The sequence below is a fragment of the Zootoca vivipara genome, chromosome 5 (genome assembly GCF_963506605.1).
Source record: "Zootoca vivipara chromosome 5, rZooViv1.1, whole genome shotgun sequence".
In the NCBI taxonomy this organism is placed as follows: domain Eukaryota; kingdom Metazoa; phylum Chordata; class Lepidosauria; order Squamata; family Lacertidae; genus Zootoca; species Zootoca vivipara.
The window spans coordinates 30855239-30882971 of NC_083280.1; the positions used below are offsets into that span (position 1 = coordinate 30855239).

The 27733-nt window shown below is 41.6% G+C and overlaps 1 protein-coding gene across 1 annotated transcript in view; it reads left to right on the forward strand.

Annotated features, from left to right (window-relative positions):
• Positions 1-27733, forward strand: part of PAX3 (paired box 3) — a 109468-nt gene that overhangs the window by 49434 nt on the left and 32301 nt on the right. Inside the window, exon 5 of the mRNA XM_035133908.2 lies at positions 27514-27719. Within this exon, the coding sequence (XP_034989799.1) occupies positions 27514-27719 (206 nt within the window). The remainder of the gene's footprint in view (positions 1-27513; positions 27720-27733) is intronic.

Sequence of the window (27733 nt, forward strand, 5' to 3'; positions counted from 1 at the left end):
ACAATTTGTAGTGACCCTTAGATTGATATACATAACTCTCTCCTCCTCCAGCAAAGCCAGAAGGCAGCTTTGCTTTCAGTTTTCGTAAATCATAGCTTTCTGATTCATCTGAATTAGGGATTGTGGTTTGTACTATGGTTAGTTTAAGCAAACCACCAGAATGGAGAGATCCAAGAGGAATGAAAAGTCCTGTGCCCTTTGGGGGGGGGTTAGCACAGTAGGATTTTTGTGTGTGTTTCTCTTCCTGTTCCACTGACAAACACCTTAGTGTCAAGCGTCAGCTGAGCAACAGTGTTGGATACAGCCCATAGTGTTGGAGCTTGACATATCACATCTGGAAGGGCATGCCACAAGGTTGGTGCCACCACAGAGAAGACCTTGCTAACTGCCACTTCCCACTTTGCCTCAAATGGCTGAGAAATCAAGCAGAAGCTGAATAAAAAGCTGAACTAAAGCCCACGGAGAGAAACAAATTTTTCATTGGTCCCCAAACAGTGAAGATGTGAATGAAGCTATCAGAAGGAGGAATTTTAGAGGCATAGTGCCACAGTCAAGAACGTCCTATCTCTATTGATGACCTTTTTCACTTAAGAAGAGGGAAGGGGACCTAGAGAAGGTTTCCTGTTAATGTCCCAGGCAAACAGCCACCAGGGCCCTCATATCCGGAATGGCTTTTTTTAAAAAAGTACCGGTACTTAGAAAGAAAGTCATGAAGCAAGCAGCAGCAGCAGCAGCAGCAGCAGCAACAACAACAACCTGCAGGTAGACTTCTAGGGGATTTATCTGAAACGATCTGTTCGGGGTGCTCCAATCTTTCAGAATTTTAGCCAATGAGTGAAGTCAGTGAGTTATTTGGACACCAGGCAATAGGAATCCCTAGAGTCCTAAAGGGCTGCTGTTTCACCCTCTCTTTTAGCATACTGTACTTTCTCTGCTTCTGTCTCATTTTCTAGCCATTGAAATCTCTGTAGTTTGCCTTTTCTTTTTTCCTAGCACCCGGGATGCATCTTTCCTGTGGTGGGCTCATCTGAGATCAGGTACTCCCTAAAAGATCCAGGCCCTCATTAAGAATTTACTGTATAGCTAACTTATAATACAATGGTATTATACAAAGTCCCTTTGTATTTAATGAAGCTTACTCCCAGGTAAATGGGTACATGATTGCAACCTAGTCTTGGGTTTAGGGTGTCATTGGGGGAAGGAGGGTTCTTGTGCCTTTAACAGCTGTGCAGCAGGCAGAAATTCACCAGGTTAAGCATATTCTAGTATGGAAATGCAGTTATGGGGAAGGCTCACCTGCTCATATTGTGTCTGTCAGACATTTCATTAGATGTGTGGCTGCTGATTTATTTTTGGGCCTTCCACAAAGCATATGCACATTTTATGCAAAGCTATATCCTTTGTTGGCATTCTACTACAACCAAAATAGGTTAGATGACTGGTACTGGTGTGCTTTAGATAGATTTTGTATGCAGCAGGTACAATGTGTGAGTTCGAGATGAGAATGAAATACAATTTTGCTGTCTAGTGGCTTTCAAACTAGACACTTAAGTAAGTGACACTAAAGTAATAAGTCCCTAGTTTTGGCTTTCAAAACTAGGGACTTATTCCTGATCATGTTTTTAAAAAGTTTCCCACCCTTCACCCCTTGCATCTAAGTTTCAGTCTTCTGAGGACACATTTTCCAGCTGTTTTCTATAAAAAAAATGCTCCAGAATTGTATGAGTCGAGGCTTCCAAACACAAAAGTGGGATTTATAAGTGAACTGGAGTTTGTACAAGAATTCCAAACATCATGAGCCTTCCAGTTTCAACACAGCGAATTCTCAACTGAAGCCCTTGAATGTAGCTCCGTAACTAAGGAAACAAATACACCAAAACAATGCTGAATCAGACCAGATGGTAAAAGATAGAGATCAATACATCTTTTAAAAAGAGTGACCATTAGCCAGTATGCATATCCTATGAACGGCAGGGATTTCCACTCAAAGTCCATGGCTCAGAGGTCATGACCAACCAATGAAGAGAGAGCAGCATATTGCCTTATAAGGCAGGCACTTAACCTGCAACACACAGAGTAGTTCATAAGTAGCAGCCCCCACCCTCAAGGCTTCACAGTGTGTGAGTAGGGTTTTTGGGTGTGCACTTTATAGTTATGTTACACTGTGCAGTTATCTATTCCACACTATTGTTATTTCTCAGTGTGGGATTTTTTTTTTACCATATCATTGGATTCCGTATCATTTATCAATCACATTTGACAGGTCCAAAGTGGGTTTGGAAGGATGGAAGGCTAGGCTACCCTAGAAAGCAAGATGAGGCATCCTAAGCACACCTCCAAGTAATTTTTCCCTGCTGACCGGCCTCAAAGGATATTAGGAGAAACTGCCCTTGGACCATGGTGACACCATCACATTTAATAATAATAATAATAATAATAATAATAATAATAATAATAATAAAATAAATAAATGAATTTATTTATTTATTTATACACACCCCTCCTATCTGGCTGGATTTCCCCAGCCACTCTGGGTGGCTCCCAACAGAATATTAAAAACACAATAAAACATCAAACATTAAAAACTTCCCTAAACAGGGTTGCCTTCAGATGTCTTCTTAAAGTGAGATAGTTGTTTATTTCCTTGACATCTGATGGGAGGGCATTCCACAGGGCAGGTGCCACTACTGTGAAGGCTCTCTGCCTGGTTCCCTGTAACCTCACTTCTCACAGTGAGGGAACCGCCAGAAGGCCCTTGGCACTGGACCTGAGTGTCTGGGCTGAACGATGGGGGTGGAGATGCTCTTTCAGGTAAACTGGGCCAAGGCCGTTTAGAGCTTCAAAGGTCAGCAACAACACACTGAATTGTGCTCGGAAACTGCTAGGATAGTGGGGACATGGGCTGGTCAATAATGAGAAATTCTAATCAATTTATGGACTTATGCAGTACTTTGAGTCAGGGTGAAGTTGTCCATCTCTGGGAGATGCTGCCTCCTAGCCCTCTCATGAAGTTGCAGGGACCTGCATTCAGCAAAGTTATACAAGTTGCTATGCTTTGCTGATCCTTTCAGATAATAAGAGATCTCTTTAGCGATCCCACATCTGTCTCATGTCTTCACTCCAGGTGCATGGACAATGCTGGGGTCAGATGGTAGTTCATCAAAGAAGGAAGCAAGGCACCTTAAGAAGGAGCAGCATCAGTAAACACAAAGTAAAAGTTTGGGTCAGTGTGTTCTGGAGTCACCTATTCATTGCGAGGAGCAAAACTCAACCTGTAAATTGGTCTTGGTGCAAGTTGTTCAAGAGAAGACCATTATATTTATCCACACACAGAGAGAAAGAGAGAGGGGAGGGAAGATTAGCTGTATGAAAGTGCTTTGGAGAACTATGGTTGATATCTGATATTGCACTAGTAGAGTTCCACTCGAGTGATAAGACTTCCCATTCCTCTTCTCTCCCTGAAACCCTTTGTGCCCCCATTCTGTTCCATAGGGTCCCCCAACCCTCCAGAGCAGATTTTGGCAGTGCGGCGGATGTTGCAGTGGGGAGGTCCACGGTGCCCATTCCAGTGGTGGACAGACACCATTGGATTTCACCCTGTGACTCAAAGGTGGCACAGCAAGCTTTAAGAAAAGGTTTAGTACCAGGAATGCTTTGTGGCATCTTCCTAGCTGAGGAAGTAAAATTAAGGTGTGCCTTTTTCAAATCAACCGATGCAAATTATCATCCAGTTACAAATATCAAGCCTTTGATGCGCTGACACAGTGCAACTCCTTTTGCGTGATCTTACTGCAAGCACTGCTGCGCCTGAGAAGTAGGCTTGCCAGCTCACCTCGCCTGACAATGCTGCGTCTCCCAATTCCCACAGCCTTTAGTGTGGGAACCCCTGAATTCAGGGTAATGGTGATCGGCAAAGGAGGCCTGGCAGAACTCCCTGCTGTGCAGCAGCCCACAAAGGCCTCCAGCTTGACAAGCCTGTCCTGCAGAAAATCCTCACTCTCTTTTGTGCTCTCTGGTTAGATTCTCTCCATTGAAAATAATAATAGTAATATGAACAACCACCACCACAGGATCCTAACTCCTTTTCAATCATTTTTATTCCAGTCACTTTAACAAAATATTTATTTAGCTTTGGAAAGCTTAAGTTTAAAAGATTATCTCACGTTGCATTTAATTTTTAAAATAATTGTAATTGTTTAATCAAATCATTGCTTTGGGAGAAATGTGAATGGAGAGCATATAATAAGCAGTGCTTAGCACATCCTTGATAACAAGGAGTTTGATATAAAAATCAGCTTCCATTGAAACTTATTTAAAGGCTGATGAATACACCATTCGCTGCTGCTTATTTAGCATTTAACATGATGCTCTGAGAAAACCTGCATTCCAGAGATGACTATTAGCATAATGGAAGCTTCACGGTGCTCATAAAAATGGTAATGTCCTCTGTTGATTTTCAGCAACAGCAGTTGCTACCATAATAACTCCTACTTCTTCAGGGCTCAATTTAGCCGAAGTTAAGCACCTTTAAGTCCAACGCTGATATCAATGGAATAGATTTATGCACGTGCTTAACTTTCCGCATCAACATGAATGAAACTTTAAAATGCTTAACTTTTGGTCTCTTTCAAGGCTGGCCCTGCTAGATTGTGCTCTCTATCCTAGTTATGTGTGTCTGTTTGTCTATCTATCTGTCTATCTATCTATCTATCTATCTATCTATCTATCTATCTATCTATCTATCTTCTATCATCTATCATCTGACTCTTAATCTTAGGATCATCACTTCAAGCCCCACATTGGCCAAATGATTCCTGCATTGCAGGGGATTGTAGTAGATAACCCTTATGGTCCCTTCCAACTTTATGGTTCTATGATTCTGTGTATCTAAAAAGCAGAAAAGGCAATGTAAAAACAAAGTAGCATCCAGACTTTAAGCAAATTAACAATTCGTTATAAAATGGCCTGTAGACGAAATTCTATTTTTCCCTCCTGGATATGTGTTTCTTTCATTCTGATGTTGCCAACAGGATCACACCTATGAATGTAATGGCCCCCGTGATCTGGTAGTTTTCAGCACTGCTGTGAAACAAAAACAAGGATTGCTTGTATGGATTCTTTATTATTATTATTATTATTATTATTATTATTATTATTATTATTATTATTATTATAAAAGGGATATCATCAAAATCACCATCAACTCATAGGCCACCTCTAGATCCACAAATGTGTTCTGTGAGTTGTTGGTTTCATTGTCTTCCTGTATAAATATCATGAGATTCATGATGATCCTTGCCTTGGATCAATGTTTATGTGAGGACAGCAAGCACTGGATCTGTGGTTTTTACCATCCATTTATGCCTATGTAAATTTTAATTTGGGGTAGTGGTGGTGGGACGAGCTGTAAATTCATGCCAATTCAAGAAGATCTATTTTAATTCTTCTGAATCCAACTTTTACCCAGATCTCTGGGCTCAGAGGTCTGGGTAAAAGTCTTGCTGCCAATACTTTGTTGTGGAGCAACAAAATTGCTGTGTGTGTGTGGTGCATTCTGCTTCTATTATAAAACAAAACAAATTACAGTGGGCCAGTTTATATCTTGCTGAGCCTGCCCCTTTTATAATATGGCACAATTTTCTGACAAGGATGCTCATGTTGAATAATATATTGTTATCAAAATATTATGCTTTGAAATGTAGAACTCTAAAAAAAAACAAACCATAGCAGTTTTCTGAAACCCACCAGCAGTTTCCCAGTGGTCCATTGGAGGCAGGGGATTGAGAGCCACATGCCAATATAAAATTTAAAATTACAAGCCTGTTCTGAAGCTATTTTTACCTGCTATTTCTGCTGCTTTTGCCACTACCTGGAGCAATTGCTGCCCCAATATTACTACTGTATCAAAGGTATTTAACTCTAGCAACTCATTTCCACTGCACCCCCCCCCAACTTGTTGTCTCTAGATGTTTTGTACTACAAAAGCCATGCTGGATGAGGCTGATAGGATTTGTAGTTCAAAATGGCCGGGTCTGATGCAACTTAAAGTCCAAAACATGGGAGATCAGTTTGGGAAAGGCTGCCATATACTTTCTTAGGATGGCAATAACTAGACCTGAATGCTGCAATTCAGATCACTCATTTCTTATTCTCCGAACATCTCTCTCTCTCTCCCTCTCTCTCTCTCTCTCTCTCTCTCTCTCTCTCTCTCTCTCTCTTGCCCAAAGTTCCCTCTAAATCATTACCTTGCAATCACAAAAACCAGTTCCACTCTGCATTTCAGTCTCACTTGCTCTTTCACTTCCTTCCATAACAGTGCTTAGACCACTGCATGCCCTGGTTGTTCTTTGAGGTCTGTCTGTGCTAAGGGGTGCCTGTCAAAATACTTTGCCCACTTTCCGAAGGGTAGGAATGGAAGATGCCAACTCGTTTGCATGCCTGGAGGCCTCTGGGGTGGTGGAAAGGAGCCAATCAGCTTGGTGGAATGAAAAGTTTACTTTTCAGGCTTCATGTTTGACTTTGTATTATGGTAAAAGCTTCAACGGGACCCCTTGTGTTTTTAGGCTAAATGCAGAAACCACGACATTCATTTTGATTTTTATCTTTCCCGTAAGAGGAGTTCTTCATTAATGTGTACGTTTTTGAAGCTGCTGAAGCCTGACCCTTGTGGGCTACTATCTTCGCAAATGACGAACTTGTTGAACAAAAAGCATGCAATGCCATTTTTTAAAAGCTGCCCAGCTAGCATCCTTATCTTACCTCACTCCTTACCTATTTTGGAGATCTACAATTTGTGCAAAATATTGTTTTTCTATAAACCAGTTAAGCTAGAATGCTTACATTATGCTGGTTGGTCCCACCTTCCTAGCCATGTTGACTTCTGCTTCCAAATAAGTATGTTTAGGATTATAACTGAAGGCTAAGCACACTGGCGACAGATCCTACTCCAAACTAAATTAACATGGTTAGGGTTGCCCAGTAAGTCAGTCAAGATTTAAATCCGAGTCCTTACTCTGTAGATCAGTGAGAGCAAATGGTGCTAAACTACAATTCCCATCAACCACAACCAGTGGCCATGCTCAGTGAGGCTGATGAGAGTCTAGCAACCCCCTGGGGGGGCCTTTAGGTTCCCCAGACCATCACCCCAATCCAAATATTTCTTATGGAAGTATTTTTGAATCATGGACAGAAGAAAGTAGCTGTAAGAACCCCCCTCCCAAAAAAAAACCCGCCCCCACCAAAATCCCAGCCCCCTACTCCCTGTGTGCAGAACATGGTGCTGGACTTGAGTAAACTGAGGGTAAGTCAGCCCTGTGTTAGGTTGCTGAGACAGAACTGGAGAATCCTGCTATTTTTAAAACCCTCCCCCAAATGTTCTGCAGCCAGAAGGGAGGATGCAAAACAACCCCTTCTGCTCTGTTCCTCCTTTGGTCCAATTACACACTCTCCCCTCCTCCTTTCTGTAGGAGACAGGATACTCATTTTAACCCGATAGGTGGACTACAACTCCCTAACCATTGGCCATGCTGGCCTGGGCTGATGAGAGTTGGAGTTCAACAACATCTGGAGGGGCACAACCCCCCCCACCCTGGTTTCAGATAAATTGTTTGTGCTTCCAGTTTAGATATAAAGTGTGGGTTGGTGGATATGTAAACAGGGCAAAATTTATAGCTAACCTGTGGAAGGTAATACCATTTAAAAGAGAGAGTGCATTCTTATATGATTTGGTCAGTTGGATACCGACATGGAAACATAGGAAGTGAAATAGGATATATAGATCTTTAATGGATTGATAAAGAAAGTAATGTCCTTTAAAGCATTTCAAATCATTAGTTGTTGCAACAATTTAAAATACAACATTGCAAACAGTTTAAAAACTTATAATTAAAAATGCAATCTCAGAAAATAGGTTGGATCCAGAAAATATCTCAGGTGTCAAAAGGCATTGCCATGGGGAAAATATATTACTAATATTTGGGAGGAATTGAACGAGCTGGCAAGAATGTTCTTCTAAATGCTCTGGCTGTCTCTTGAAGCATAATCAACCTCACTTTCTAAGCACTTGGCATGTTAAAACATTATCCCTATTTTGGCTTTGGGAGAGAATCGACTCTGTTGAGGTTATTCCAATGTAAGCAGAATACCCTGAATTCTCTGCCTGTTGACTTTAGGAGTTTTCTGATTCTACTGCAGTAGCTCCTGTAATAAGATTCTGATGATTCATTCAGAATCATGTTTGCTATTTATTTGATTTTACTTGATTGTGTGTACGTTGATTTTTTATAAATTAAAAGCAGTAATGAAGTTTTTAAAATAAATAAAGTGTGAGTGAGGCTGAAGCCAAGATTACTTATCCCAGAATAAAAGGGTGAAGAGACAAGTCTTGCTTTTCCAAAGGTTGCACTCCTATGGACACTTACTTATGAGAAAACTTCTCTTGGATCAAGCTGCAAGCATTCATTCTATGAAAGGTTACCTGAGGGACTACATTGCCCCATATATCACAGTCCATATATTGCAGTGGCCTGGCAACTTCATCCTTCAGGTGGGGCATTGCTGAAAGTATTGCATGCCACGGAGGTGTGCTTAGTTTGTACTAGAAATGAGGTTTTTTAGTGTTGCATCTCCAACTACCAGCCAAAATTAATCAACTACCAGCCAAAATTAGACAGACACCTATGGAATATGTTTTTGTTTAAGAAGGCTTTCCCTGAGGTGTGACCCAGTCATTTATGAAACATTATTGTACATCTGCAAGAATGGTTTTATTGTTTTTAGTGTTTGTAGGAAAGGTTTATAAATTTGTTCAATGAATGAAGAAATAATCTTCAGGTTTTTAAAACTTCTACTGTTAGTCTATCTCGCAGCATACCCTGCTTCCAAATCCAATCCAAACAAGCTATTGTAGGTCAAATTAATACAGCACAGATACACATGGCGGGGTGGGGTGGGTGGAGATGGGGAAGCATTCGACAGCAATATATACCGTAATTGGCAAAGGGATGACTAACTCGGCAGTGATCCTTGGTGTAAGGATAGGGGAGTTGAAAGTGTGCCTAGCATCCTTGTTTAGTGTCTGAGATGTTGGAGAATATGCACTTATATCAAGTTATAGGTTTGCTACTTCTTCATTAATTATAGCCATTCATTCACCTGCTTTTAATTTTCCTTGAGGATTACAAAGATTAGATTTCAAACAAAGGGAAAGAACAGCTCGTAGCATCTGTTTACAAAATGCAAATAAATGGAAGGAAAGCAAAACAGGGATATTAACATTGAAAATGAAGGAAGGAAAGCTCTAAATTTGGGGAGAGAGAGGGGGGGAGAGGGAGAGGTGTGGTTATATTTAATCCAAGTGAGGTTTGATATATTCTTAGCAAAACATTTTTTTTAAAAAAAACTTTTTGATGGAGAAGGGGAGCACATACACAGCACAGTGGCTTAATTCAATTTCTTTGTTTGTTTATCAAAAAGTAAACTTAGAAATGTTGGCATGTCCAACCATCACAACAAAAATCAAAATACCAAACCATTATAATCACCATTAACAATCAAGTAAGACACAGTTCAAAACATTTTAAATACCACCTAGCAGTTCGAAAGCACATCAAAGTGCAAGTAGATAAGTAGGTACCGGTCCGGCGGGAAGGTAAACGGCTTTTCCGTGTGCTGCTCTGCTTCACCAGAAATGGCTTAGTCATGCTGGCCACATGACCCGGAAGCTGTCTGCGGATAAACACCGGCTCCCTCGGCCTATAGAATGAGATGAGCCCCAGAGTCATCTGCGACTGGACCTAACGGTCAGGGGTATCTTTGCCTTTACCTTTTTACCCAACCAATACTTCCATCACCCCAGACCCCATGGTCTTCATCACAGGTCCTTCTCTGTGCCCCAAGCAGAGGGTAACCACACAAACAGGCCTTTTCAGTGGTGACCCCCTCATCTATGGAATGATCCCTGCAGGGAAATGTGCTTAGCAGTATCATTGTCCATTTCTATATGCCAAGCTAACAGATCTTCATTTACCCAAGTCTTTGGTAGTTATGAAAGTTAGCCTCTGCTGTGGTGCTCATCTTTTAGTGGGGTGGTGGTATAGGACCTGCTATTTGATGAGCGTTTTAGGAATTCTGTTTTCAATGTGCACAGTTTTAAATGTTCTGGCTTGTAAGTTATTTTATCTGACGAAATTGCGTTGAGGCTTCTTCTTCTTCTTCTTCTTCTTCTTCTTCTTCTTCTTCTTCTTCTTCTTCTTCTTCTTCTTCTTGTAAAGTAACTAACAAATGTTGCTGCTACTACTAAAAATGCTCAAGATGTCTAGGCAAATAAAAAAAAATTCTAAATACTTTAAAATCCCAATCTAAAGTTAATCATGTAGCTTAGTCGAGATGTTAAACCTGTGTGTGAGTGTTATCATTTCAGGGTGTAGGCCAGGCTTCTGATATCATTCCAGTAACCTGATCATAAGCCACTTAGAGCTTTAAAGTGTTGTAGGTATAAGTTACAAGGGGGCTGAAGAACCTGTGGCCCTCCAGATGTTGTTGAACTACAACTCATGTGATCCTCGAGCATTTTCCATGCTGTCTGCTGCTGACCAGAGGCAGAGTTCAGCAGCTTTGGTTCTTCATCTCTGGTTTACAGTGTGCATGGGACAGAAAAAAAAATAGACTTCTGCACTGATAGACATGAAAGCTAATGTCAGATGTGAGACTGTCATAGTGAAATAGATTCACATACCATACCCTGAGATACTTAAAAAAACCTATTATTCCACCAAACATTGCAGAGCTGAGTCTGGTACTGAACTCACATGCCAGGCTAAGCAGTGGTAAGAGGCAGCTCAAACTCTGTGCTGTAAGCATTTTGTATGGTAGTTTTTTGATGCTTTAATATGGCTGTGTAGCCTTTTAGAAATAAAAACAAAGTTGAGTAGAAGGAAGGAGGCAATCTAGAACATCAGTTTCCTCCAAGAGTGCACCCACTCCAGAACCTTGCTCAGGAAGTATTTAATTAAAACACTTGGGGGATTCCTAGTACAGTAGGGAAAGGAATACAAAACTAGGCCTTTTTCTGTCACTTAGTAAATGCAGCTTAATTGATATGATATAGACAATTGCTAAGAAATGTAAAATAAAAGCTAGATGTCCCTAAGGCAGTAAAAGCAGTTGTTGGGGAGGAGCAAACTCCCCCTCTTCTTCTAGGACAATTCTTATGTGTATATTTATTCAACCAGAAGACATGGTGCTGGTCTTATGTTTATGTCAGGTGTGCCTCTCCACTTGTGTGAATTGATTGGTGGTGATGGGGTATGACATGCTTTTCTGTTGAGGTCCTTTTGCTTCCCTTGAGTTCTTCCCCCAACAATGCTGAAAATGCGCCATGGCTAGCTTTCCACCTTTGCTTCCCATTGGTCTTAGTCTGAAGATGAGTATTGCTGATGAAACCTCTTGTCTCCATTATGGTTAAGGAAACTAAGCATTGAATACATCTGAGAACCTCTGGTCTCTCTCAGTGGGATGATTTCTTTGGCGACCTTCTCTGTTTTTGTGGGAAAACATGCAATTGTGTTTAATTGGGTCAAATAACAAGTGCTTTTAAAATAAAGTTTGTTTTGACATTTTGGAATTCTCGCTCAGCTGCAACAACATCTGAAATCCCATCTAGGCAGGATGACATCAATCATGTATTTCATCCAGACTGTGGGAGAGGACGAAAGAGATCCATCCCAACTATGTACCTCTTCTGGCTGGCAGCACTGCATAAAGGGGAGAGGGAAGGACAGGGCAGCAGTGGTGTGATCACAAGGATAGAGTGTAGCAAGGTAGAGCTAAAAGCAGAGGCACCTGAAGGGCCACTGCACACCTAGAGCTTCCCGAACCTTGGTGCTACCTCCCCCAACCCCATTCCTGTCCTGGCAACCACAGCACCACCAAGTCTCTGTCCAATGTAATGCTGCTGCTTCTGACATCTCAACTATACCTATGTTCTATTCCCCCCCCCCCCATGGCAAAGGCCTTGGGCACTCCAGATGTTGCTGGACTCCAACTCCCAACATCCCTGATCATTGGCAATGTTGGCTGGAGTTGGAGACCAGCAACATAAGGAAGACCATAGGTTCCCTACCCTTCATGTCCAGCTAGACCAGGGGGTCCCAAACTAAGGCCCGGGGGCCGGATGCGGCCCAATCGTCTTCTCAATCCGGCCTGCGGACGGTCCGGGAATCAGCACATTTTTACATGAGTAGAATGTGTTCTTTTATTTAAAATGCATCTCTGGGTTATTTGTGGGGCCTGCCTGGTATTTTTACATGAATAGAATGTGTCCTTTTATTTAAAATGCATCTCTGGGTTATTTGTGGGGCATAGGAATTCGTTCATCCCCCCCCCCCAAAAAAATATAGTCCGGCCCTCCACAAGGTCTGAGGGACAGTGGACCGGCCCCCTGCTGAAAAGGTTTGCTGACCCCTGAGCTAGACCATGTTTCTCAGTGAAATCTACTTGTTTGCTCCCTGCCACCCAACATTACAAACCATTTTCTCATCAATTGATATTGATGTTGAAATGGTCTACTTTCTTGGAGATGCTGTGGAAATAACCCAGAACCTTTTGCATGCAAAATGCATGTTCTCTTATTGAGCCACATGCCGTACTTTTATATACAGTAGTCAGACTTATATTAACAAATGTTACCTGAGAGTTCACGTGGATACAAGAGTTCTAGACAGAACTACCAGTATTGCTGCTACTATTGATACATCAGCATGAGTAGAAATGTATCCTGCTTTGGATTTTTTAAATTGTTTCATTCATTCATTAGGTCCATTTCTCCCTTTCTCGTGTGCTTTGAGGCACACAGAGCAGCACACTTTACATGGCAGGTGAATGTGAGTTTCCTGCAACAATCTCATAAAGTATGAATAATATTTGCACCTCTTTAATCCCCGTTTCAAATCTTTATTAGCAGTAGTGTTTTCTAGTGGAGTTCCAAGAAGTATGAATCATTCATGCTTTTCTTTCTTGGCTATCAGAGTTAACAACAGTGTAGCAATGGCAGTTTTGTTTGCCATGAAGCATATGGAGCCGCTGTTCTGATAGCAGAAAACTAGCTTGCAGATTGGGCTTGTCCTTTGCCATAGCTAAGAACTAGAGATGGGGAAAAAATAATTTCAGTTTGTGTTTGTAGGTGAACCTATCCAAGTCACATTTCCCAAAACAAAGTGCAACCAGAAACAGAGCCATAAACCCACACTCCTCTGAATTTTGCAATGCCGTTTGCCAGCCAATTGATGTGCACAAAAATGCATATACTAGGCAGTGTGCAAAGAAATGCATTACTGAAAATAGCACACAATAATGAATTATATAAGGGGGAAATGCTTTGCAAAAATGTGTACTGTATATCTGTTGGAGAAAGAATTATTATTTTTATTATCTCCTTTAACTTATCATTATTTTAATTGTCAAGATGCTATTGTTTTTTTAAAATAAAAATTATATAAGCTAACTTGAGATTTTTTTTTAAATAACAGAAACACATTGGGTTATTAAGAATAATAAATAAATAAATCTGTTTGTTATTGGCATTTGGTCATCACTGTATAAAATGTGTAGCAAAGCATTCATACAGAAGCAGCCTGTGGATTGCTGAGAGGGTGAGAAATTATTAGAATCTTGCAGTTATCATTTTCTTCTTGTTCAGAATTCTCTTCTGTCGCTGAGCAGACCTCTTCCACAGTTCTTTTATCTAAAACAGAATGTCTTTCTTTTGATGATCTCTGCTGTTTGAATAAAGTGCACACAAGCTGATTGTTGACCCAGAATATTAGGTGAAACTGTTTCGTTTTTATTTTTTACCTTTGCATATGATTTCAGTACTTGAACTGATTTTATTCGATGCTGCATTTCCAAGAAAAACAAAGTTGTGCTCAAGGCAGCTCTCGACAGTTACAAAGCATTACAATTTAGCAAGCGACGTTTCTACCAATATAAGAAATCCAATTAATAATAATCATGTAACAAACGCCATAAGTAAAGCAAAAACTAGCATTTCGGCAAACCATTAATGTGGTCCAGGGCAAACTCATAACATATAAAAAACCGACATGCTTCACGTGGTGATCCAAAGACAATAATGTGAGTGGTCTCTCGTTGTCAGCTAAGTTAAACTGTTTTGCGTTGTGCTGCCCTTCTAATTTCTAAGCCACAAGCGACTATTTTTTTTTAATGGTACATTGTCGCTGCCTTAAACCTCATGACCAAATGTCCCCGCATAACTGTTAATATGCACAGTCATTTTAAGCATGAAATGGTTTAGCTAATGATTTATCTCTTCCACTGCTGTGCTTTGGGCAGCTGTACGATTGGCCTCTTTAGCAAGTCAAGTAATTTCTTTAACAAAATGTTAACGCGCAGATGGGCCGTAAGCTGTCAGTTAAGCATTATTGTGTGCGCATCTGCTTGCTTTCAATGTACTGCTTGATGTATTCAGTCACTTACTTAGCCGCAGACCTCTGAAAAGCAGAGCCCACTCTGATTGGCAAATAAAATGTTCATTTGTCTCTTCTTCCTATTGTTTTGTTTTGGTAACACATGTCAGCAGCTCAATTACCCAGTTCATTAACAGCTCCCAACGGTCACGATGGCCGGCCCATATGGGGAATAATAGCCAGTCTCTTGGCAATTGTAAATAATAACAATAATAAAAATCACTCTTGCCCCAGCCACTGTTTCCCTGTAACACTGCAGCATATGATATTTATTGGTTAAAGGCCTCTTCTCCAGAAAAAAAAACATTTACAACCAAGTCATCTATTACTCTTCCCATTAAATTGTATTCTGTTTTAGGCCAAAGTGTAGAGCTTTCAATAACCGGACTTATTCTTGAAGGTACTGATAAGTGAATAATAATTAATCACGGTATTCAATTAAAAGCAACACATTTCCTTACCTCTTGAGCTTCGTTCTCTCCGAGAAAACATTGTCAGTGGCATATTAAAACATTTAGAATGTTGCAAGTAAGCTCTTTTTGAAGGAGAATAAGGGAGCTTCATTTCAGGTTGTTCAGAGAGAGAGAGATACTTATGCTTGGGACAGGAGTGGTGATTTTTTTAAGAACCAACTAGCAAATTGATGCTTATACTTACAAAGGGTTCACATTGTTTCCAGCCAAATCCCTATTCATTAAGCTAAAGTGTTTGGAGTGAATCAAATTTAGTGTCACTGATATCTGTTATACGTAATTCTGGCTACTTTGATTAGGAAGCTTCTGAAGCAAATTATTTGCACATCACCATTTTATTCTGAAATAGGGTCTGAGATTTGAGATGCTATATAAAAGCAAATGATTTCCTGTTCTTTCTCCAAAGTATGAAATTGAGGGAAATGGCCAATTTTTAGTTAAATCTTTAAACTGATATATAAAAAATGGGGTACTTTCTAAAAAGAACAAGATGTAGTTCCCTCCACCCTCAGTGCCCTTCAGCCTCAGACTGCTAAAGGCTGTCACAGTGGGACAGTTTAAAACAGCAGTGTCAATTTTTCATCAATTTATGTTAACTGGGCAATAATGCTTCATTTGTCAACCCCCTGTCCCCCAACCTCTCTTCCCAAACCCTCCCCCACCAAGCTCCCCTCCCTTAAGCCACTCCTCCTTGTGCATTGAGCCGCCTTCAGCTCATCCATGTCCCTGTGCCACCACCCACTCAATGTGCCACATCACCACAAGACCGGCTCACTTACCCACTCTGCCCCAACTTGTGCCCCCACAACACTCCTTTTGCTCAACGGCTGCACAATTAGCTCATTTCCCAACTACAGTCCTGCCCCTGCCGCTGCAGCACCAACCCACCCACTGCCCCAAGTCCATCTCATGTGCCCCTTTCAACCTCATGCCAGAAGCCCTACAAACTCACTTGCACACACTGTTGCTCACCCACTCTGCCCTCGCTTCTCTCGCTTGCCCCCGCTGCTGCAAGCCCAGCTCACTCACCTGCTTTAAGCCACCCACCATGAACTCGGTTCACTTGCTTACCCTGCCACCCCACTTGTTCATCCTTCCATCCAGGTTTCCCTCACCCTGGAGCATGCACAGTCCATTGCCACATGACGATGGACCAGTACAAATACAGTGTAGAGAGACATATTAACTGCAAAATGTAAAAACTGAAAGTGGGCATCTGTTCATGCAACAGGGCTTCCCCTTCCTCTCGTCCTCACTGCAGCTTCCTGTACCCTTCTAAATCTACTTAAGAGGGACATCCTCCTTTAATTTATGTGAACCTTGTTTCCTAAGTATACTTAGGAATAACAGCCCTAGTCATATTTATATGCAGCCCCCCTGCTTTTAGGGGCACTTCAGTGGCAGTAGTTTTTCAAGAGGAAATAGAGTTCCTGATGTTTGAGATCAAGAAATTCCATAAAGATCTTCTAAATTTAAATGCCTCAATCCTTCAGTGACAATGAAGCTGTGCCAATTATGGCAGCGATACAACAGCAATATTGTGTTTTGACATCACAATACAAAAAACAAGGGTTCATTTAGACGCCATCCATCTAAGTCATCATCATCTGATTATGATCCTGGGGAAGTTGAAAACCTTGATCATATCTTAATGAAGGCTTTCCAGATTATGAATATGAGATAGATCTTATTCCTTCCCAAATGATGTAACTCACACTATGGAGAAGTCGAAACAGAATCAAGGAAAAGGCCTTACTTTGGGCCAGGAATACAGGACGAAGCATGGGAAGCATAGAAAATGCGTCCTTTCTGTGTTGGCCCAAGGCATTTGTTGACCAGAGTGGAGTGTAAATGGCACCCATCCCTTGGTAGGACCAGTAGTTTAAGAAGTCTTGTTCTACCATTCAGACCCTCATTCTGCCTTCAGCATATTTCCCCCCCCCATAGTTCTACCTGAAGCAGAGCCTGAAGTTATGCCCCCAAAACATGATAGCATATTCTGACAGAACTGCATGATCACATCTAGAAACTGAACTGGTGTAGGTTTGGGCTTGCAGCTATGTTTGGTGAATAAAGCAGTCTTGGAAAGTGCAGATTAGAACTGTCTCCAATGTCAAGAACAGCTACAGTCTCTAGTACTGGGACATCTTCATCCACAGCACTGTACAAGACAACTGTGGGACAGCAGTAGACGAATCGTCAAAAATGTAAGATCCTACTCCTAGGGGCCCAAGAGGTCTTCGGCCCCCCAATAAAATATTTGAGGGGGCAGCCCCCCAGTTGATTGGCATTGCCATTCAAATGGTGAGCATGCATCACATCATGTGATTGATTATGCAGGGCAGGGCTTACCTGACCCCCCCCCCCCAAGATTTTATTCAAGTTGGCACCCCTGCTTCAAAATGGCTGGAAGTGCAGTCCGTGAATCCAACCATCACAGCAGTGAGCTGTGAAAAACAATAGACCTTTACCAAACATGGTGTGCCCATAGCCCATATTTTATAAACCATTAATTATAGAATATTACCATATTAACATTCTGTTAACACTTCCATTCAGCTTGTAATGCTTTAGCAGAAAGAGAAATAAGAATTGTCAGAACAGGACTGAAAAACTTGACTACTGGGAGTTTGGAGACAAGCTGGCTGGAGTTCTTTTGAAACATTGAAACTCTACAGTATCTCCGAAGCACCATGGGTGTGAGTCCAGACCTGTTATTGTTGAGTTGGATAAAGAATCATTTGTATTTAGTATGGAACAAAAATACAAGCAATATTAAATACAGGATCACATCTATACCACAGGTTTTAATTCCAGCCAACACACCTGGATTTTGCAGGTATAAGTGCCATGGATGTGACAGATGGTACTATCTCATCTACACATGGTGTTACTTATGTTGATAAGAGGACATCATGGACATTTAGGTCTGCAGCAAGATGTTTTGCTTTGTTGTGACTCCAGGGAGTTGTACTTGCCACTGGTAAGTAGTAGTTAAATTTAGGTGACTGTCTATACACAAGCGGTGGACTGCCTTCTATGGCTTTTTGGAGGTACAGTACAGTTGGGTTGCGAATACGGCAGACCCGAAAGTGTTTACTTCCGGGTTCTGCCATGCGTGCATGCGCAGAAGCGTTCTGTGCTCTTCATGCATGCACAGAAGCGCTCTATCATGCTTTCGCGCATGTGCTCTATCTCCGCTCGGGTTGCGGACTTTTTGGGGTGCGAACGGCACCCCAGAACGGATTGGGTCCACAACCCGAGGTACCACTGTATGGGTCATTCTCAAAGATAGGTTGCAGTTCCCTTATGATACGTTGCAGTATCCTGAATTATGTGTTGTAGGTAATAACCAGAGATGTTGCTTGTGCGGTTTATGTTGCAAGTATTCTGTTCTGGGTATTCACTTGGTAATCACCAACACAGGGAAGTTACTTAAGATTTAAGAGAGCCTGTTTCAAACTGCTCATGATCAAGCGAATTTAATCAAAAACAGCTGCAAAGTAAGACTGGGCTGAAAGCAATAGATTTTTTTGATGTAGTCAGAATGGTAACTGCTAGCATTGGTGATGTGTGTATCAATCAGTTTCCTATAAAAGGAGGTCTGAAGGTGCGCTGTTGCTTCTTTCTATAAACAGTGGTATCTAGAAAATTAGTATTAGTGGTAGAATAGGAAAGGCTTGGGTTTATGCTGGGATGGAAAGAAATGAAGATCTAACATGAATGATTTTCCACTAGTCCAACAACATAAGGAGGGCCAAGATTCCCCATCCCTTTCAGTGGTGTCTGAAAACAACTAGCCAGGAAACATTGATCTGAGTCTAGTGTTAAATGATTAGACTATTGCCATGTATTGCCATGTAAACTATTGCCTTTGCAGTTCTATGGATCTGCAGGTATAGTTCATGAATTCAAGTAGTAGTTGTGTAATGATAGTGGCAGAACTGCTTTGTCAGGAACAGAGTTGGATATTGGTTGCAACCTGCATTCATGTGGAATGGGATCAGTGCTTTTTCAGGGGGTACTCAAGGGTACACAGTACCAACACCTCTTTTTTGTTGTTAAAAAGTGTGGCACTTACTGTAACAATTTCATGGTGAGTACCAGAACCTATTTTTCTAGAAAAAAACCCCGCTGGGTGGGATGTCAAGTGATTCACCCTCCAAGGCTGCCAGATGCTTCCTTCTAGGAGATTCTTAAGATCCTAAGCTTCTCTAATTTAAGGAGGAAATAAGTAGTGTGCTGTGGCTGTGGACATGACATACAATCTTAGGGTGGTGTAAGCATGAAAGGAATTTCCTCTGTTAAGGTGTTGAATGATGAAGATGGATGGGTTTTCCCTACATTGCTGCTACTACTAAATTTACTACAAATTGGTGGCATCCCCTGATTTGAATCAGGACCACAACAAGGAGCAAATGGTTAAAGGCCTCCTTACAACTCTCCACCCCCACCCCCAAGCTAGTATCCTGATCCAAATTGGGTCCCAGGCTGGCAGCTTGGTTTTGTTTTGTTTTGTTTTTGTTTTTTTTTAAAAAATGTTGCACTCAGTGGCACAGAGATGGAGTTGACATTTCATCTAGCTTGGACCTCAGTTGTATCTGAGCGGGGTCAGCAATTTCCTGTTGTTGTTTTGTTCTTGTTTAAGAAAGTCTCCTCCCTGCCCATTGACAGCCCTATATTGCTGTGGGCCATCCAACTTGTTTGATACCCAAATCCCTCCAAATAGCTGACTTGGGTTGGCTTGGGCCTCAGCTAAATCTGGTCCACATGGCATTGTTCTCATCAAAGTGTCAACCCCATATTTACCCTTCACATTTAATACAGATTTATTGTTTCCACAGGGTTTCCCCCCCTTTACCAAAATAGGTAAATTCAGCTTAAATGGGAAAACAAAATTATTTTGATGAGGACGATTTTATGTGGATGCTGCGCAAAAAATTTGCGCGTGAAGGTTCACAAGAAGGTGAAGGGGTGTTCAAATATATAAAAGGATGTCATATAGAGGAGGGTGAAAGGTTGCTTTCTGCTGCTCCAGAGAAGCGGACATGGAACAATGGATTCAAGCTACAAGAAAGAAGATTCCACCTAAACATTAGAAAGAACTTCCTGACAGTAAGAGCTGTTTGGCAGTGGAATTTGCTACCAAGGAGTGTGGTGGAGTCTCCTTCTTTGAAGGTCTTTAAGCAGAGGCTTGACAGCCATATGTCAAGAATGCTTTGATGGTGTTTCCTGCTTGGCAGGGGGTTGGACCGGATGGCCCTTGTGGTCTCTTCCAACTCTATGATTCTAAGAAACTGGCACATATGTCTGTCTGTCTGTCTGTCTGTCTGTCTATCTGTCTATCTGTCTATCTGTCTATCTGTCTATCTGTCTGGTATATCACCCTTCATCTGCAGATCTCAGGGAAGTTCACAACATAAGTGCACATGGAAGCTCACCTAGAAATCAAAACTTTCTAAAGACCCTGAAAATTACTTATGTAAGCTGTTATGAAGTAGATCCTCTAATAAATATTTTACGATATTTATGTCTTCCCCCTTTGTTGCTACACAAAATCACTGCAGAGATTATAAATAACTGTTTTACATCTATGGGCTGACTTTAGTGTGTGTTATATGTAGGAAGGTATGAATATGCCGGTAGACCTCTGGAACAGAAGGTGCATAGAGGCTGAAGAGAAGAGGAGAAGTTCTGTTGCTCATATATATTACTAGACTCTTTGTGGTTTGTGAACATTCTTGCTTAAATGTATAAAGCAAGACAGGATCTCTTGATAGCTAAGACAAACCTAACCAGTTTCTGCAGCTTGCTAGAAAGCCTAAGACTTGTCTTACTGGACCTCCGCAAAGTCCCAGATCTGCATTCTGTGGGAGAATTTGAACAACTCACTGTTGGCAAGTGGTCCAGTAGAAATTGGCCAGGAGCCACCCGTGATCTTGAGTGGATCCTCTGCCCACCCTTGTTTTACTGTAGATTGCCTTTTCGATAAAAACTGCCCAGGGTGGGGTAAAATAAAACACATAATGGCACTACAATTCAATGGTGATTATGATGATACTAAGTCTTTAGCAGCAGAGAATTAAACAACAGAACAAAAACCAGGATTGCCAATTTTTAGAAGCCAAATGCATGAAATATTTCAGTGATTAATACCAACATTTCACGTTAGTTAAATGAATATTATACAGGTACTGGATGGCACAATGTCAAGAGCCGCTCAAAAGGCCCACGCTATTCCCTTACATTAAAGTGCGTGCTGGGTATTACACTCTGAGTTCGTAGGTCCTTATCTTAAACAAATCTGCAATAATGCATGTAGGGCACTTTACTCCATGCACAGGTGGCAGCGTACTGACATTAGACCTTCTGAACTTGTCTCCTGCTGCCTAGCATATTCATAAGTAATCTGTACACCCCTCCCAGGGTTGTGAGCACTTGGGGAGTTGCTAAGTGTCAGAATTTATTTGCACCATTTTGATTAGCCCAGACCTGGCAGGGGTTTATTTTCTTTCTAATGACCCCCTGCTGTGAAGCTGAGTATTCAAAAGGAGGGAGGAGAACTGCACAGTGTTACTGGTGGGAGGAGGGGGGAGATGGAGAGAGAGAGAGAGAGAGAGAGAGAGAGAGAGAGAGAGAGAGAGAGAGAGAGAGAGAGAATAGAAAAGAAGAAGAAACTCTGCCTGTGCTAGAAGGAAGCTGTGGGGAGTAGCTGGGTCTAAATTCTTAATTATGTTTAAGATTCCAATGGGAATGTTTCCTTAAATGGAAATGCTTGGGGAAAACAAATCGAAGTGAAGGAGAGAGGCACTCCATTTTCCTTGAGACGTTTTCCCACATCCTCCGCTGACAATAAAGGACTCCCTTACCCTACCCCCCCCCAGTTAAAATAGCAGCTGCTGAAGCCTTTTGGTTAAAGCAAACAAGGATCTAAGAACAACATCTCACTGTGTGCCGTGTGTACAACTGTGATTTACTGGGAAGCTCCTGAAATGGCTAAACAGATTTTTTTTTCCCTCAGAGTTTTTATTTTATTTTAATGTTAAGGTCACGTATTTAACATTTTAAAACTCCCCTGCCTTCCCTAGAGGAGATAAAAAATTAATAATTGAAAGGGAGCTTCCAGGTGCTGAAGTCTCTGGACTGAAGAGACATGGATTAACCCCTACAGAGCATCTATTTCAATCTCATCTTAAAAAAATAAAAATCCACACCATCTCCCCCCTTCTCATCCACTTCAGCTTTCTTTGTTGTCTCCTGCATCCTGCTAGGCAGGTGTCAGAGCCCTGAATGCGGGTAAAAAGGCCCTGTTGATGGATACCACAGATGGAGCGTGGAAATTGGCAGAATAGGCCTCGGCCACAGGCCATTTCTAAGGACTCAACAAAAGCCGCCAAATAAGTCAACAAAAATCCCAAAGTTCACAAAAGGGAAAGTGTCATTTGTCATTTACTATGAGCTCAAGGAGGGGTATCGGCCTTCCTTGCACTCCTCCTCCTCCTCCTGCCTTGCACCCGAGTAAACATGGTAGAGGTCAGTCTCGTAGATTTTGCCACAGAAAGGATACTTCAGATCAGAGAGCAGGCAGCAGACCTGCTATACACCCTCCAACGTCTGACGAGGGAAAATAGGTGTTTATTTGGCTTATGGTACGTGAAGAAGGGGTGCAGGGGATCATTGGAAGGAGCTAAAATGAGCCAGTTGCCTCAATGTGGCCTAGTGGTATGCTCTTAAACACACACACACCCCACAACATTACTCTCAAATATTACTCTCAAAATGTAAGTTGCCTTGCGACCTAGTAATGTATCGCTGTGGCTGCATTGCACGACTAACCCACAATGTTATCATCATAATTATAAAATTCAGCAAATTTGTGTGATCCAGGCAGGCTGCATTTTGTTAGATAAGTTGCAGCTTTAGTTACAATCCAGTGCGTGCCATACATTTAAAGAACACCCCCCTCAACACATTCCCCTCAAAGAACTGACGTTTACCCCTCACAGAGCTAAAATTCCCAGCACCTATAGCAACCCATCATTCCCAGGGTTCTTTGTTTTCTTGTGAGGAGGGGAATGTCTTTTAAATATGTTTTAAATGTATGGTGTCCAATATGGTGTGCAGCTTAAGCCACAAATACAGTGGAAAATGGGTAGGGATTAGGTCCAGACTTAAAACATGCCACTGCATCTTCTGTGTTGAATGAAAAATAGTGCAGGCTTTAGAGCATTCTGCAGTTAGTTGTGGGGTGGGGTAGGGTAGGCCAAATATTGCATTGCCTCATCCAGTTGTGTATGACCCCACCCCCTAGCAATTTACAGGAAACCCAGCTCTGTGTGACTCCAGAGGTGTAATTAAATTGAAATTTGATGCTACATTTGAATCAGCCCCGGTTTTCTAGCAATGCTCAGCTAGTTGAAAGGGCTTTAAAATATAACTCAACATTATGGTATTAAAGAATAGGAGGCGGGCATCCCATTGCTAATGAAGCCATGTGCTCTTGCAACTCTTGAGCGGAAAGTCTCTGTATTCAGATACTGTAATTGTAAAGTGCACTGTATTGCATTTGTAAGAAATATATGGCTTTTAAATGGTTGTCATGTTTTGCTCCTTTAATTATTCAAATGAAATATCCCACTGAGAGGACAAACAATGAACAGAATGGGTGTTTGTGTGTATTTATTGTTGTTCAGTGTTTCGCGCCTAGGCATGTCTGTTTATGATGTTCCTTGGGGAACTGATAATTACAGAATTCCATGTGACCAAATCCCTATGAAATTGTGCAGAGATTTTTTGTATAAGAGTGTTAACTTGGATGAAGTATTTCCCGGGGCCACCAAACAGGTCGTGAGGGTTCAAGGGACAAAGAACCACTCTATAATTCTGTAATTCCTTCTTTAATTAAACTTCATGGCTATTCCACTGGCCTTTGGTGCTTATGGGTTTTCTCCTCCCATTCTTTAAGAAGGAATTTGTAATCCTGTGGAGTCTGACTGTTGTTCTGTACTTGATCTTTTTGGAGACTGATTTACACTCCTCCCTTTTTCATCTACTTTGGGATAGTTTGGATTCAAAGATCTCTGGGGGAGGAGTATGTGTCAGTGAACATTTTGAAAAGTGTAAGGTTAGGATTCCAGCCAAAAGGTAAGTATTTTTAAGACCGATAGGATTCAATGGGACAGATTTAAGCATGTGTTTAAATGTCTTCCACTGAGATTTTTGGGACTAAAGGATTGGCAGTGGGCTGGACTGTTCCCACAGATATTTTGTATAAGTGAAATTAGGGGAAATGTTACCAATGCAGAAATTCAGTTCTGTCCTACTCCATGTAGTATCCAAGGCAACATCCATTCAAAGAAAGTGTCATACATTCTCTATTATTTTGTACTGAGGCAGTTTTCAGATGATTATTCTCTAGCCCAGAGAATGCAGTTGATATTATACTATCTTACTCAAGGTCTTTCCCACCAATATATATCTGATGGAGAGATGTCATATTTGATGAGTAATTGATATTTTGGAGGGAGGGGAGGAATAAGTGTACTTCTTTTCCCTAGTGATGCCATGGGGCATTACCCATGATGCTAGCATGATGAAATAACACACACAGTTAGTGATAGCTTTTGCTTCTCTCTGTGTGTGTATAGATCAGGTTGAATTACAGGAAAACACAATCCCTCCATCACAGAAGTACTACTATGGGGAGAGATGCCTGGATCCATGGTAACAACTGTGACATTCTTGTGCTAACAAAAAAACAGCATCTGGAAAGGCGCTAAGGCCTCCAAGAACAACCTACATTTGCTCAATGTTGAGACTTTTACCCGCCTTGTGTTTTGACTGCGTTTCATAGACCAGATGCTTTTCTCCCAAAACACACAATTTGGAATCCATTCTGTTTCCATTTATTTAGCTCTTCTGTAACAAGTTGGAAGCAGCTATTAACTTCTCTGGGAAGAATGCTCTCTCTCTGTATTTTTGTATTTATTTGGAGATTGAAGGTTACTCTTGAACCCAGCTTCCTCTCCTGCAATGATTATTTACGGTATTTATTACGAAAACTCCATTCATACAAAAAAGGATACAGAGAAATTTAAAAGTTACTGTACAAAAGCATTATAAACTAAAGCAACAATGTAACGAACTTTCTCCTCTATCACCGTATAGCAAATAACCAGAATGTGCCCCTGTGGTGAAATGGATAGTTTACTGGACTGAGATCTGGGTTCAAACCTCCTCTCGGCTATGAGAGTTGCTGGCAGTGCTGGTCGAAGGCGTTTTCGATGCTAGAGGCAAAATAGAAAATGACACCCTGCTCCAGGCCCACATGCTGCCCTCTCCTCTTGCTGCTGCATGCCCACCACTCACCTCTGCCCCCAACCTCCTTCTCCGCTGGTCTTTCCTCCTGTGTTGAGGTTTAGTAAAGAAGATATACAAGGAAGAAGGAGGAGGAGGAGGAGGGGGCTGCAATCCTGTATCCATTTCCCTGGAAATAAGCTTCATTGACTTACGCTTGTACAGGATTACATTGGTGTATTCACTATATCAGAAAAATTGAGCCAAATATAACATTTTAAATAGCAATATTTGTGTGTGTGTGTGTGTGAGAGAGAGAGAGAGAGAGAGAGAGAGAGAGAGAGAGAGAGACCAGGGCCTTCATACCCTTTTTAATTCCTTCCCACAGGTGGTGTTTCTGATTTACATTGCCCTTCTGAAGCAATGTTCCCCATGGGTGGACTATAGAGGCACCATATGTAAATGCTGCTTATTTAGGACATGCTGTTAAATCATCTTTCTACCTTTCTACATGAGGACATGGGTGGCGCTGTGGTCTAAACCACAGAACCTAGGGCTTGCCAATCAGAATGTTGGTGGTTCGAATCCCCGTGACAGCGTGAGCTCCCGTTGTTCAGTCCCAGCTCCTGCCAACCTAGCAGTTTGAAAGCACATCAAAGTGCAAGTAGATAAATAGGTACCGCTACAGCGGAAAGGTAAACGGCGTTTCCATGCACTGCTCTGGTTCGCCAGAAGCAGCTTGGTCATGCTGGCCACATGACCCGGAAGCTGTCTGCGGACAAACGCCGGCTCCCTCGGCCTATAGAGCGAGATGAGCGCTGCAACCCCAGAGTCTTCCGCTACTGGACCTAATGGTCAGGGGTACCTTTACCTTTCTACATATTTATTGTATTGTATTGGAGGAGGAGGTCAGAAGTGACATTTGCTGGGGCAACTGGGGCATCTCTGACTCATTGGTTACTAATAAGCCACCAGACCCTGTTTACTCCTCTAATAGGTAACCCTTAGGCACCAAAGACTTCGTTGCCTACAGATCCTATTGGCAGTTCCATGGCCTTCAGAAACTCTGGGAGAGGGCATTGTCTTCAGCAGCCCCTAAATTGTGGAATTCCCTCCCCACAGGGGAGTGCATCTGGCACCTTCATTATACAGTTTTCAGTGAATGCTGAAGATGTACTGGGCCCATTTCTTGGCTTTTGACACCTGAGATGTGTATTTTTAAGGACCTATCCTCTGTTGTAGCTGTCATTTGTTTTAAATTGTTTTTAATGCTGTATTGTAAGTTGTTGTGTCTTGGGACCTTAATATGAAGGGTGGGTAATGCATAAAAATATGAAGAATAAGAATATGGATGGTAGAGAAATTCAGTTTGTTTTGCATTATGATGCAAGCCTCTCTACTACACACTTCTTGAAATAATCAACAGAACAGAATGCAGCTAGAAAGAATCTCTTCTCTGAATTTTTGATGCACTTCTCCAACCAAACGATGTCTATATATGTATTTGAGGAAAGTATGCCCCAAAATGCACATGCCAGTGAAGATAAAATGCATTTTATTAGGGAAAATACTATAAAATGTGTATATTAGGCAAAATTGCACACAAAATGTTCATATTAGGAGAAATGTGCATATTCAACGCTGGCAGATCTCCATGAGGACTTTTTCTGGTAATGCAAACTGTTGTGAAAATGTGAGGTATTGGAAAAACGGAAAGAAATGGAAATTGATGAATTTGTCCTCCATCAGTGTGGTCTCTACCAGTCATGGCAAAACCATAGAAACCCTCCACCCTTGTAATTAATTGGAAGAGCAGTTTGAGCATTTAAATTAATGAACATTTTTCTTTACCTGTTTCGAGACCAAGGCATTGTGATTTTACTGGACCAATTACAGTACCGTGACGCTGCATGGCTTTTGATTTCACAAATGCACAGTCATTGGGAAACCAGAGCTGAATATATTTGAAGAAATAATGCAGGCAAGCAAATTGGTATCAGCCTACAGATATTTCAAAAGGCAAGAAGTGACTAGACTAACTGAAGGAAATACTGATAATTATTCATTCATTACGGTAGAATTAAATATGCTGTAGCATTCTCTCCCAAGACTGTTTAGTTCGTAGGACGATCCTGGCTTATTCCTAGAAAGCATTTTTATTCAATGTCCCTCCCCTCCTGTTAATTCTTGATTCTTCCCTCACCCACCTACCCCCATTCTCTAGCCATAGATTAATTGTTCCATTCTTTATTTCTTCTCAGCTTCAGCACCACAGTCAGATGAAGGTTCTGACATAGATTCTGAACCAGATCTGCCATTAAAGAGAAAGCAACGCCGCAGTAGAACAACCTTCACTGCAGAACAATTAGAGGAGCTGGAAAGAGCTTTTGAGAGGACCCACTACCCTGATATATACACCCGAGAGGAACTTGCGCAACGAGCTAAACTCACTGAAGCTCGGGTTCAGGTGAATATCCTTAT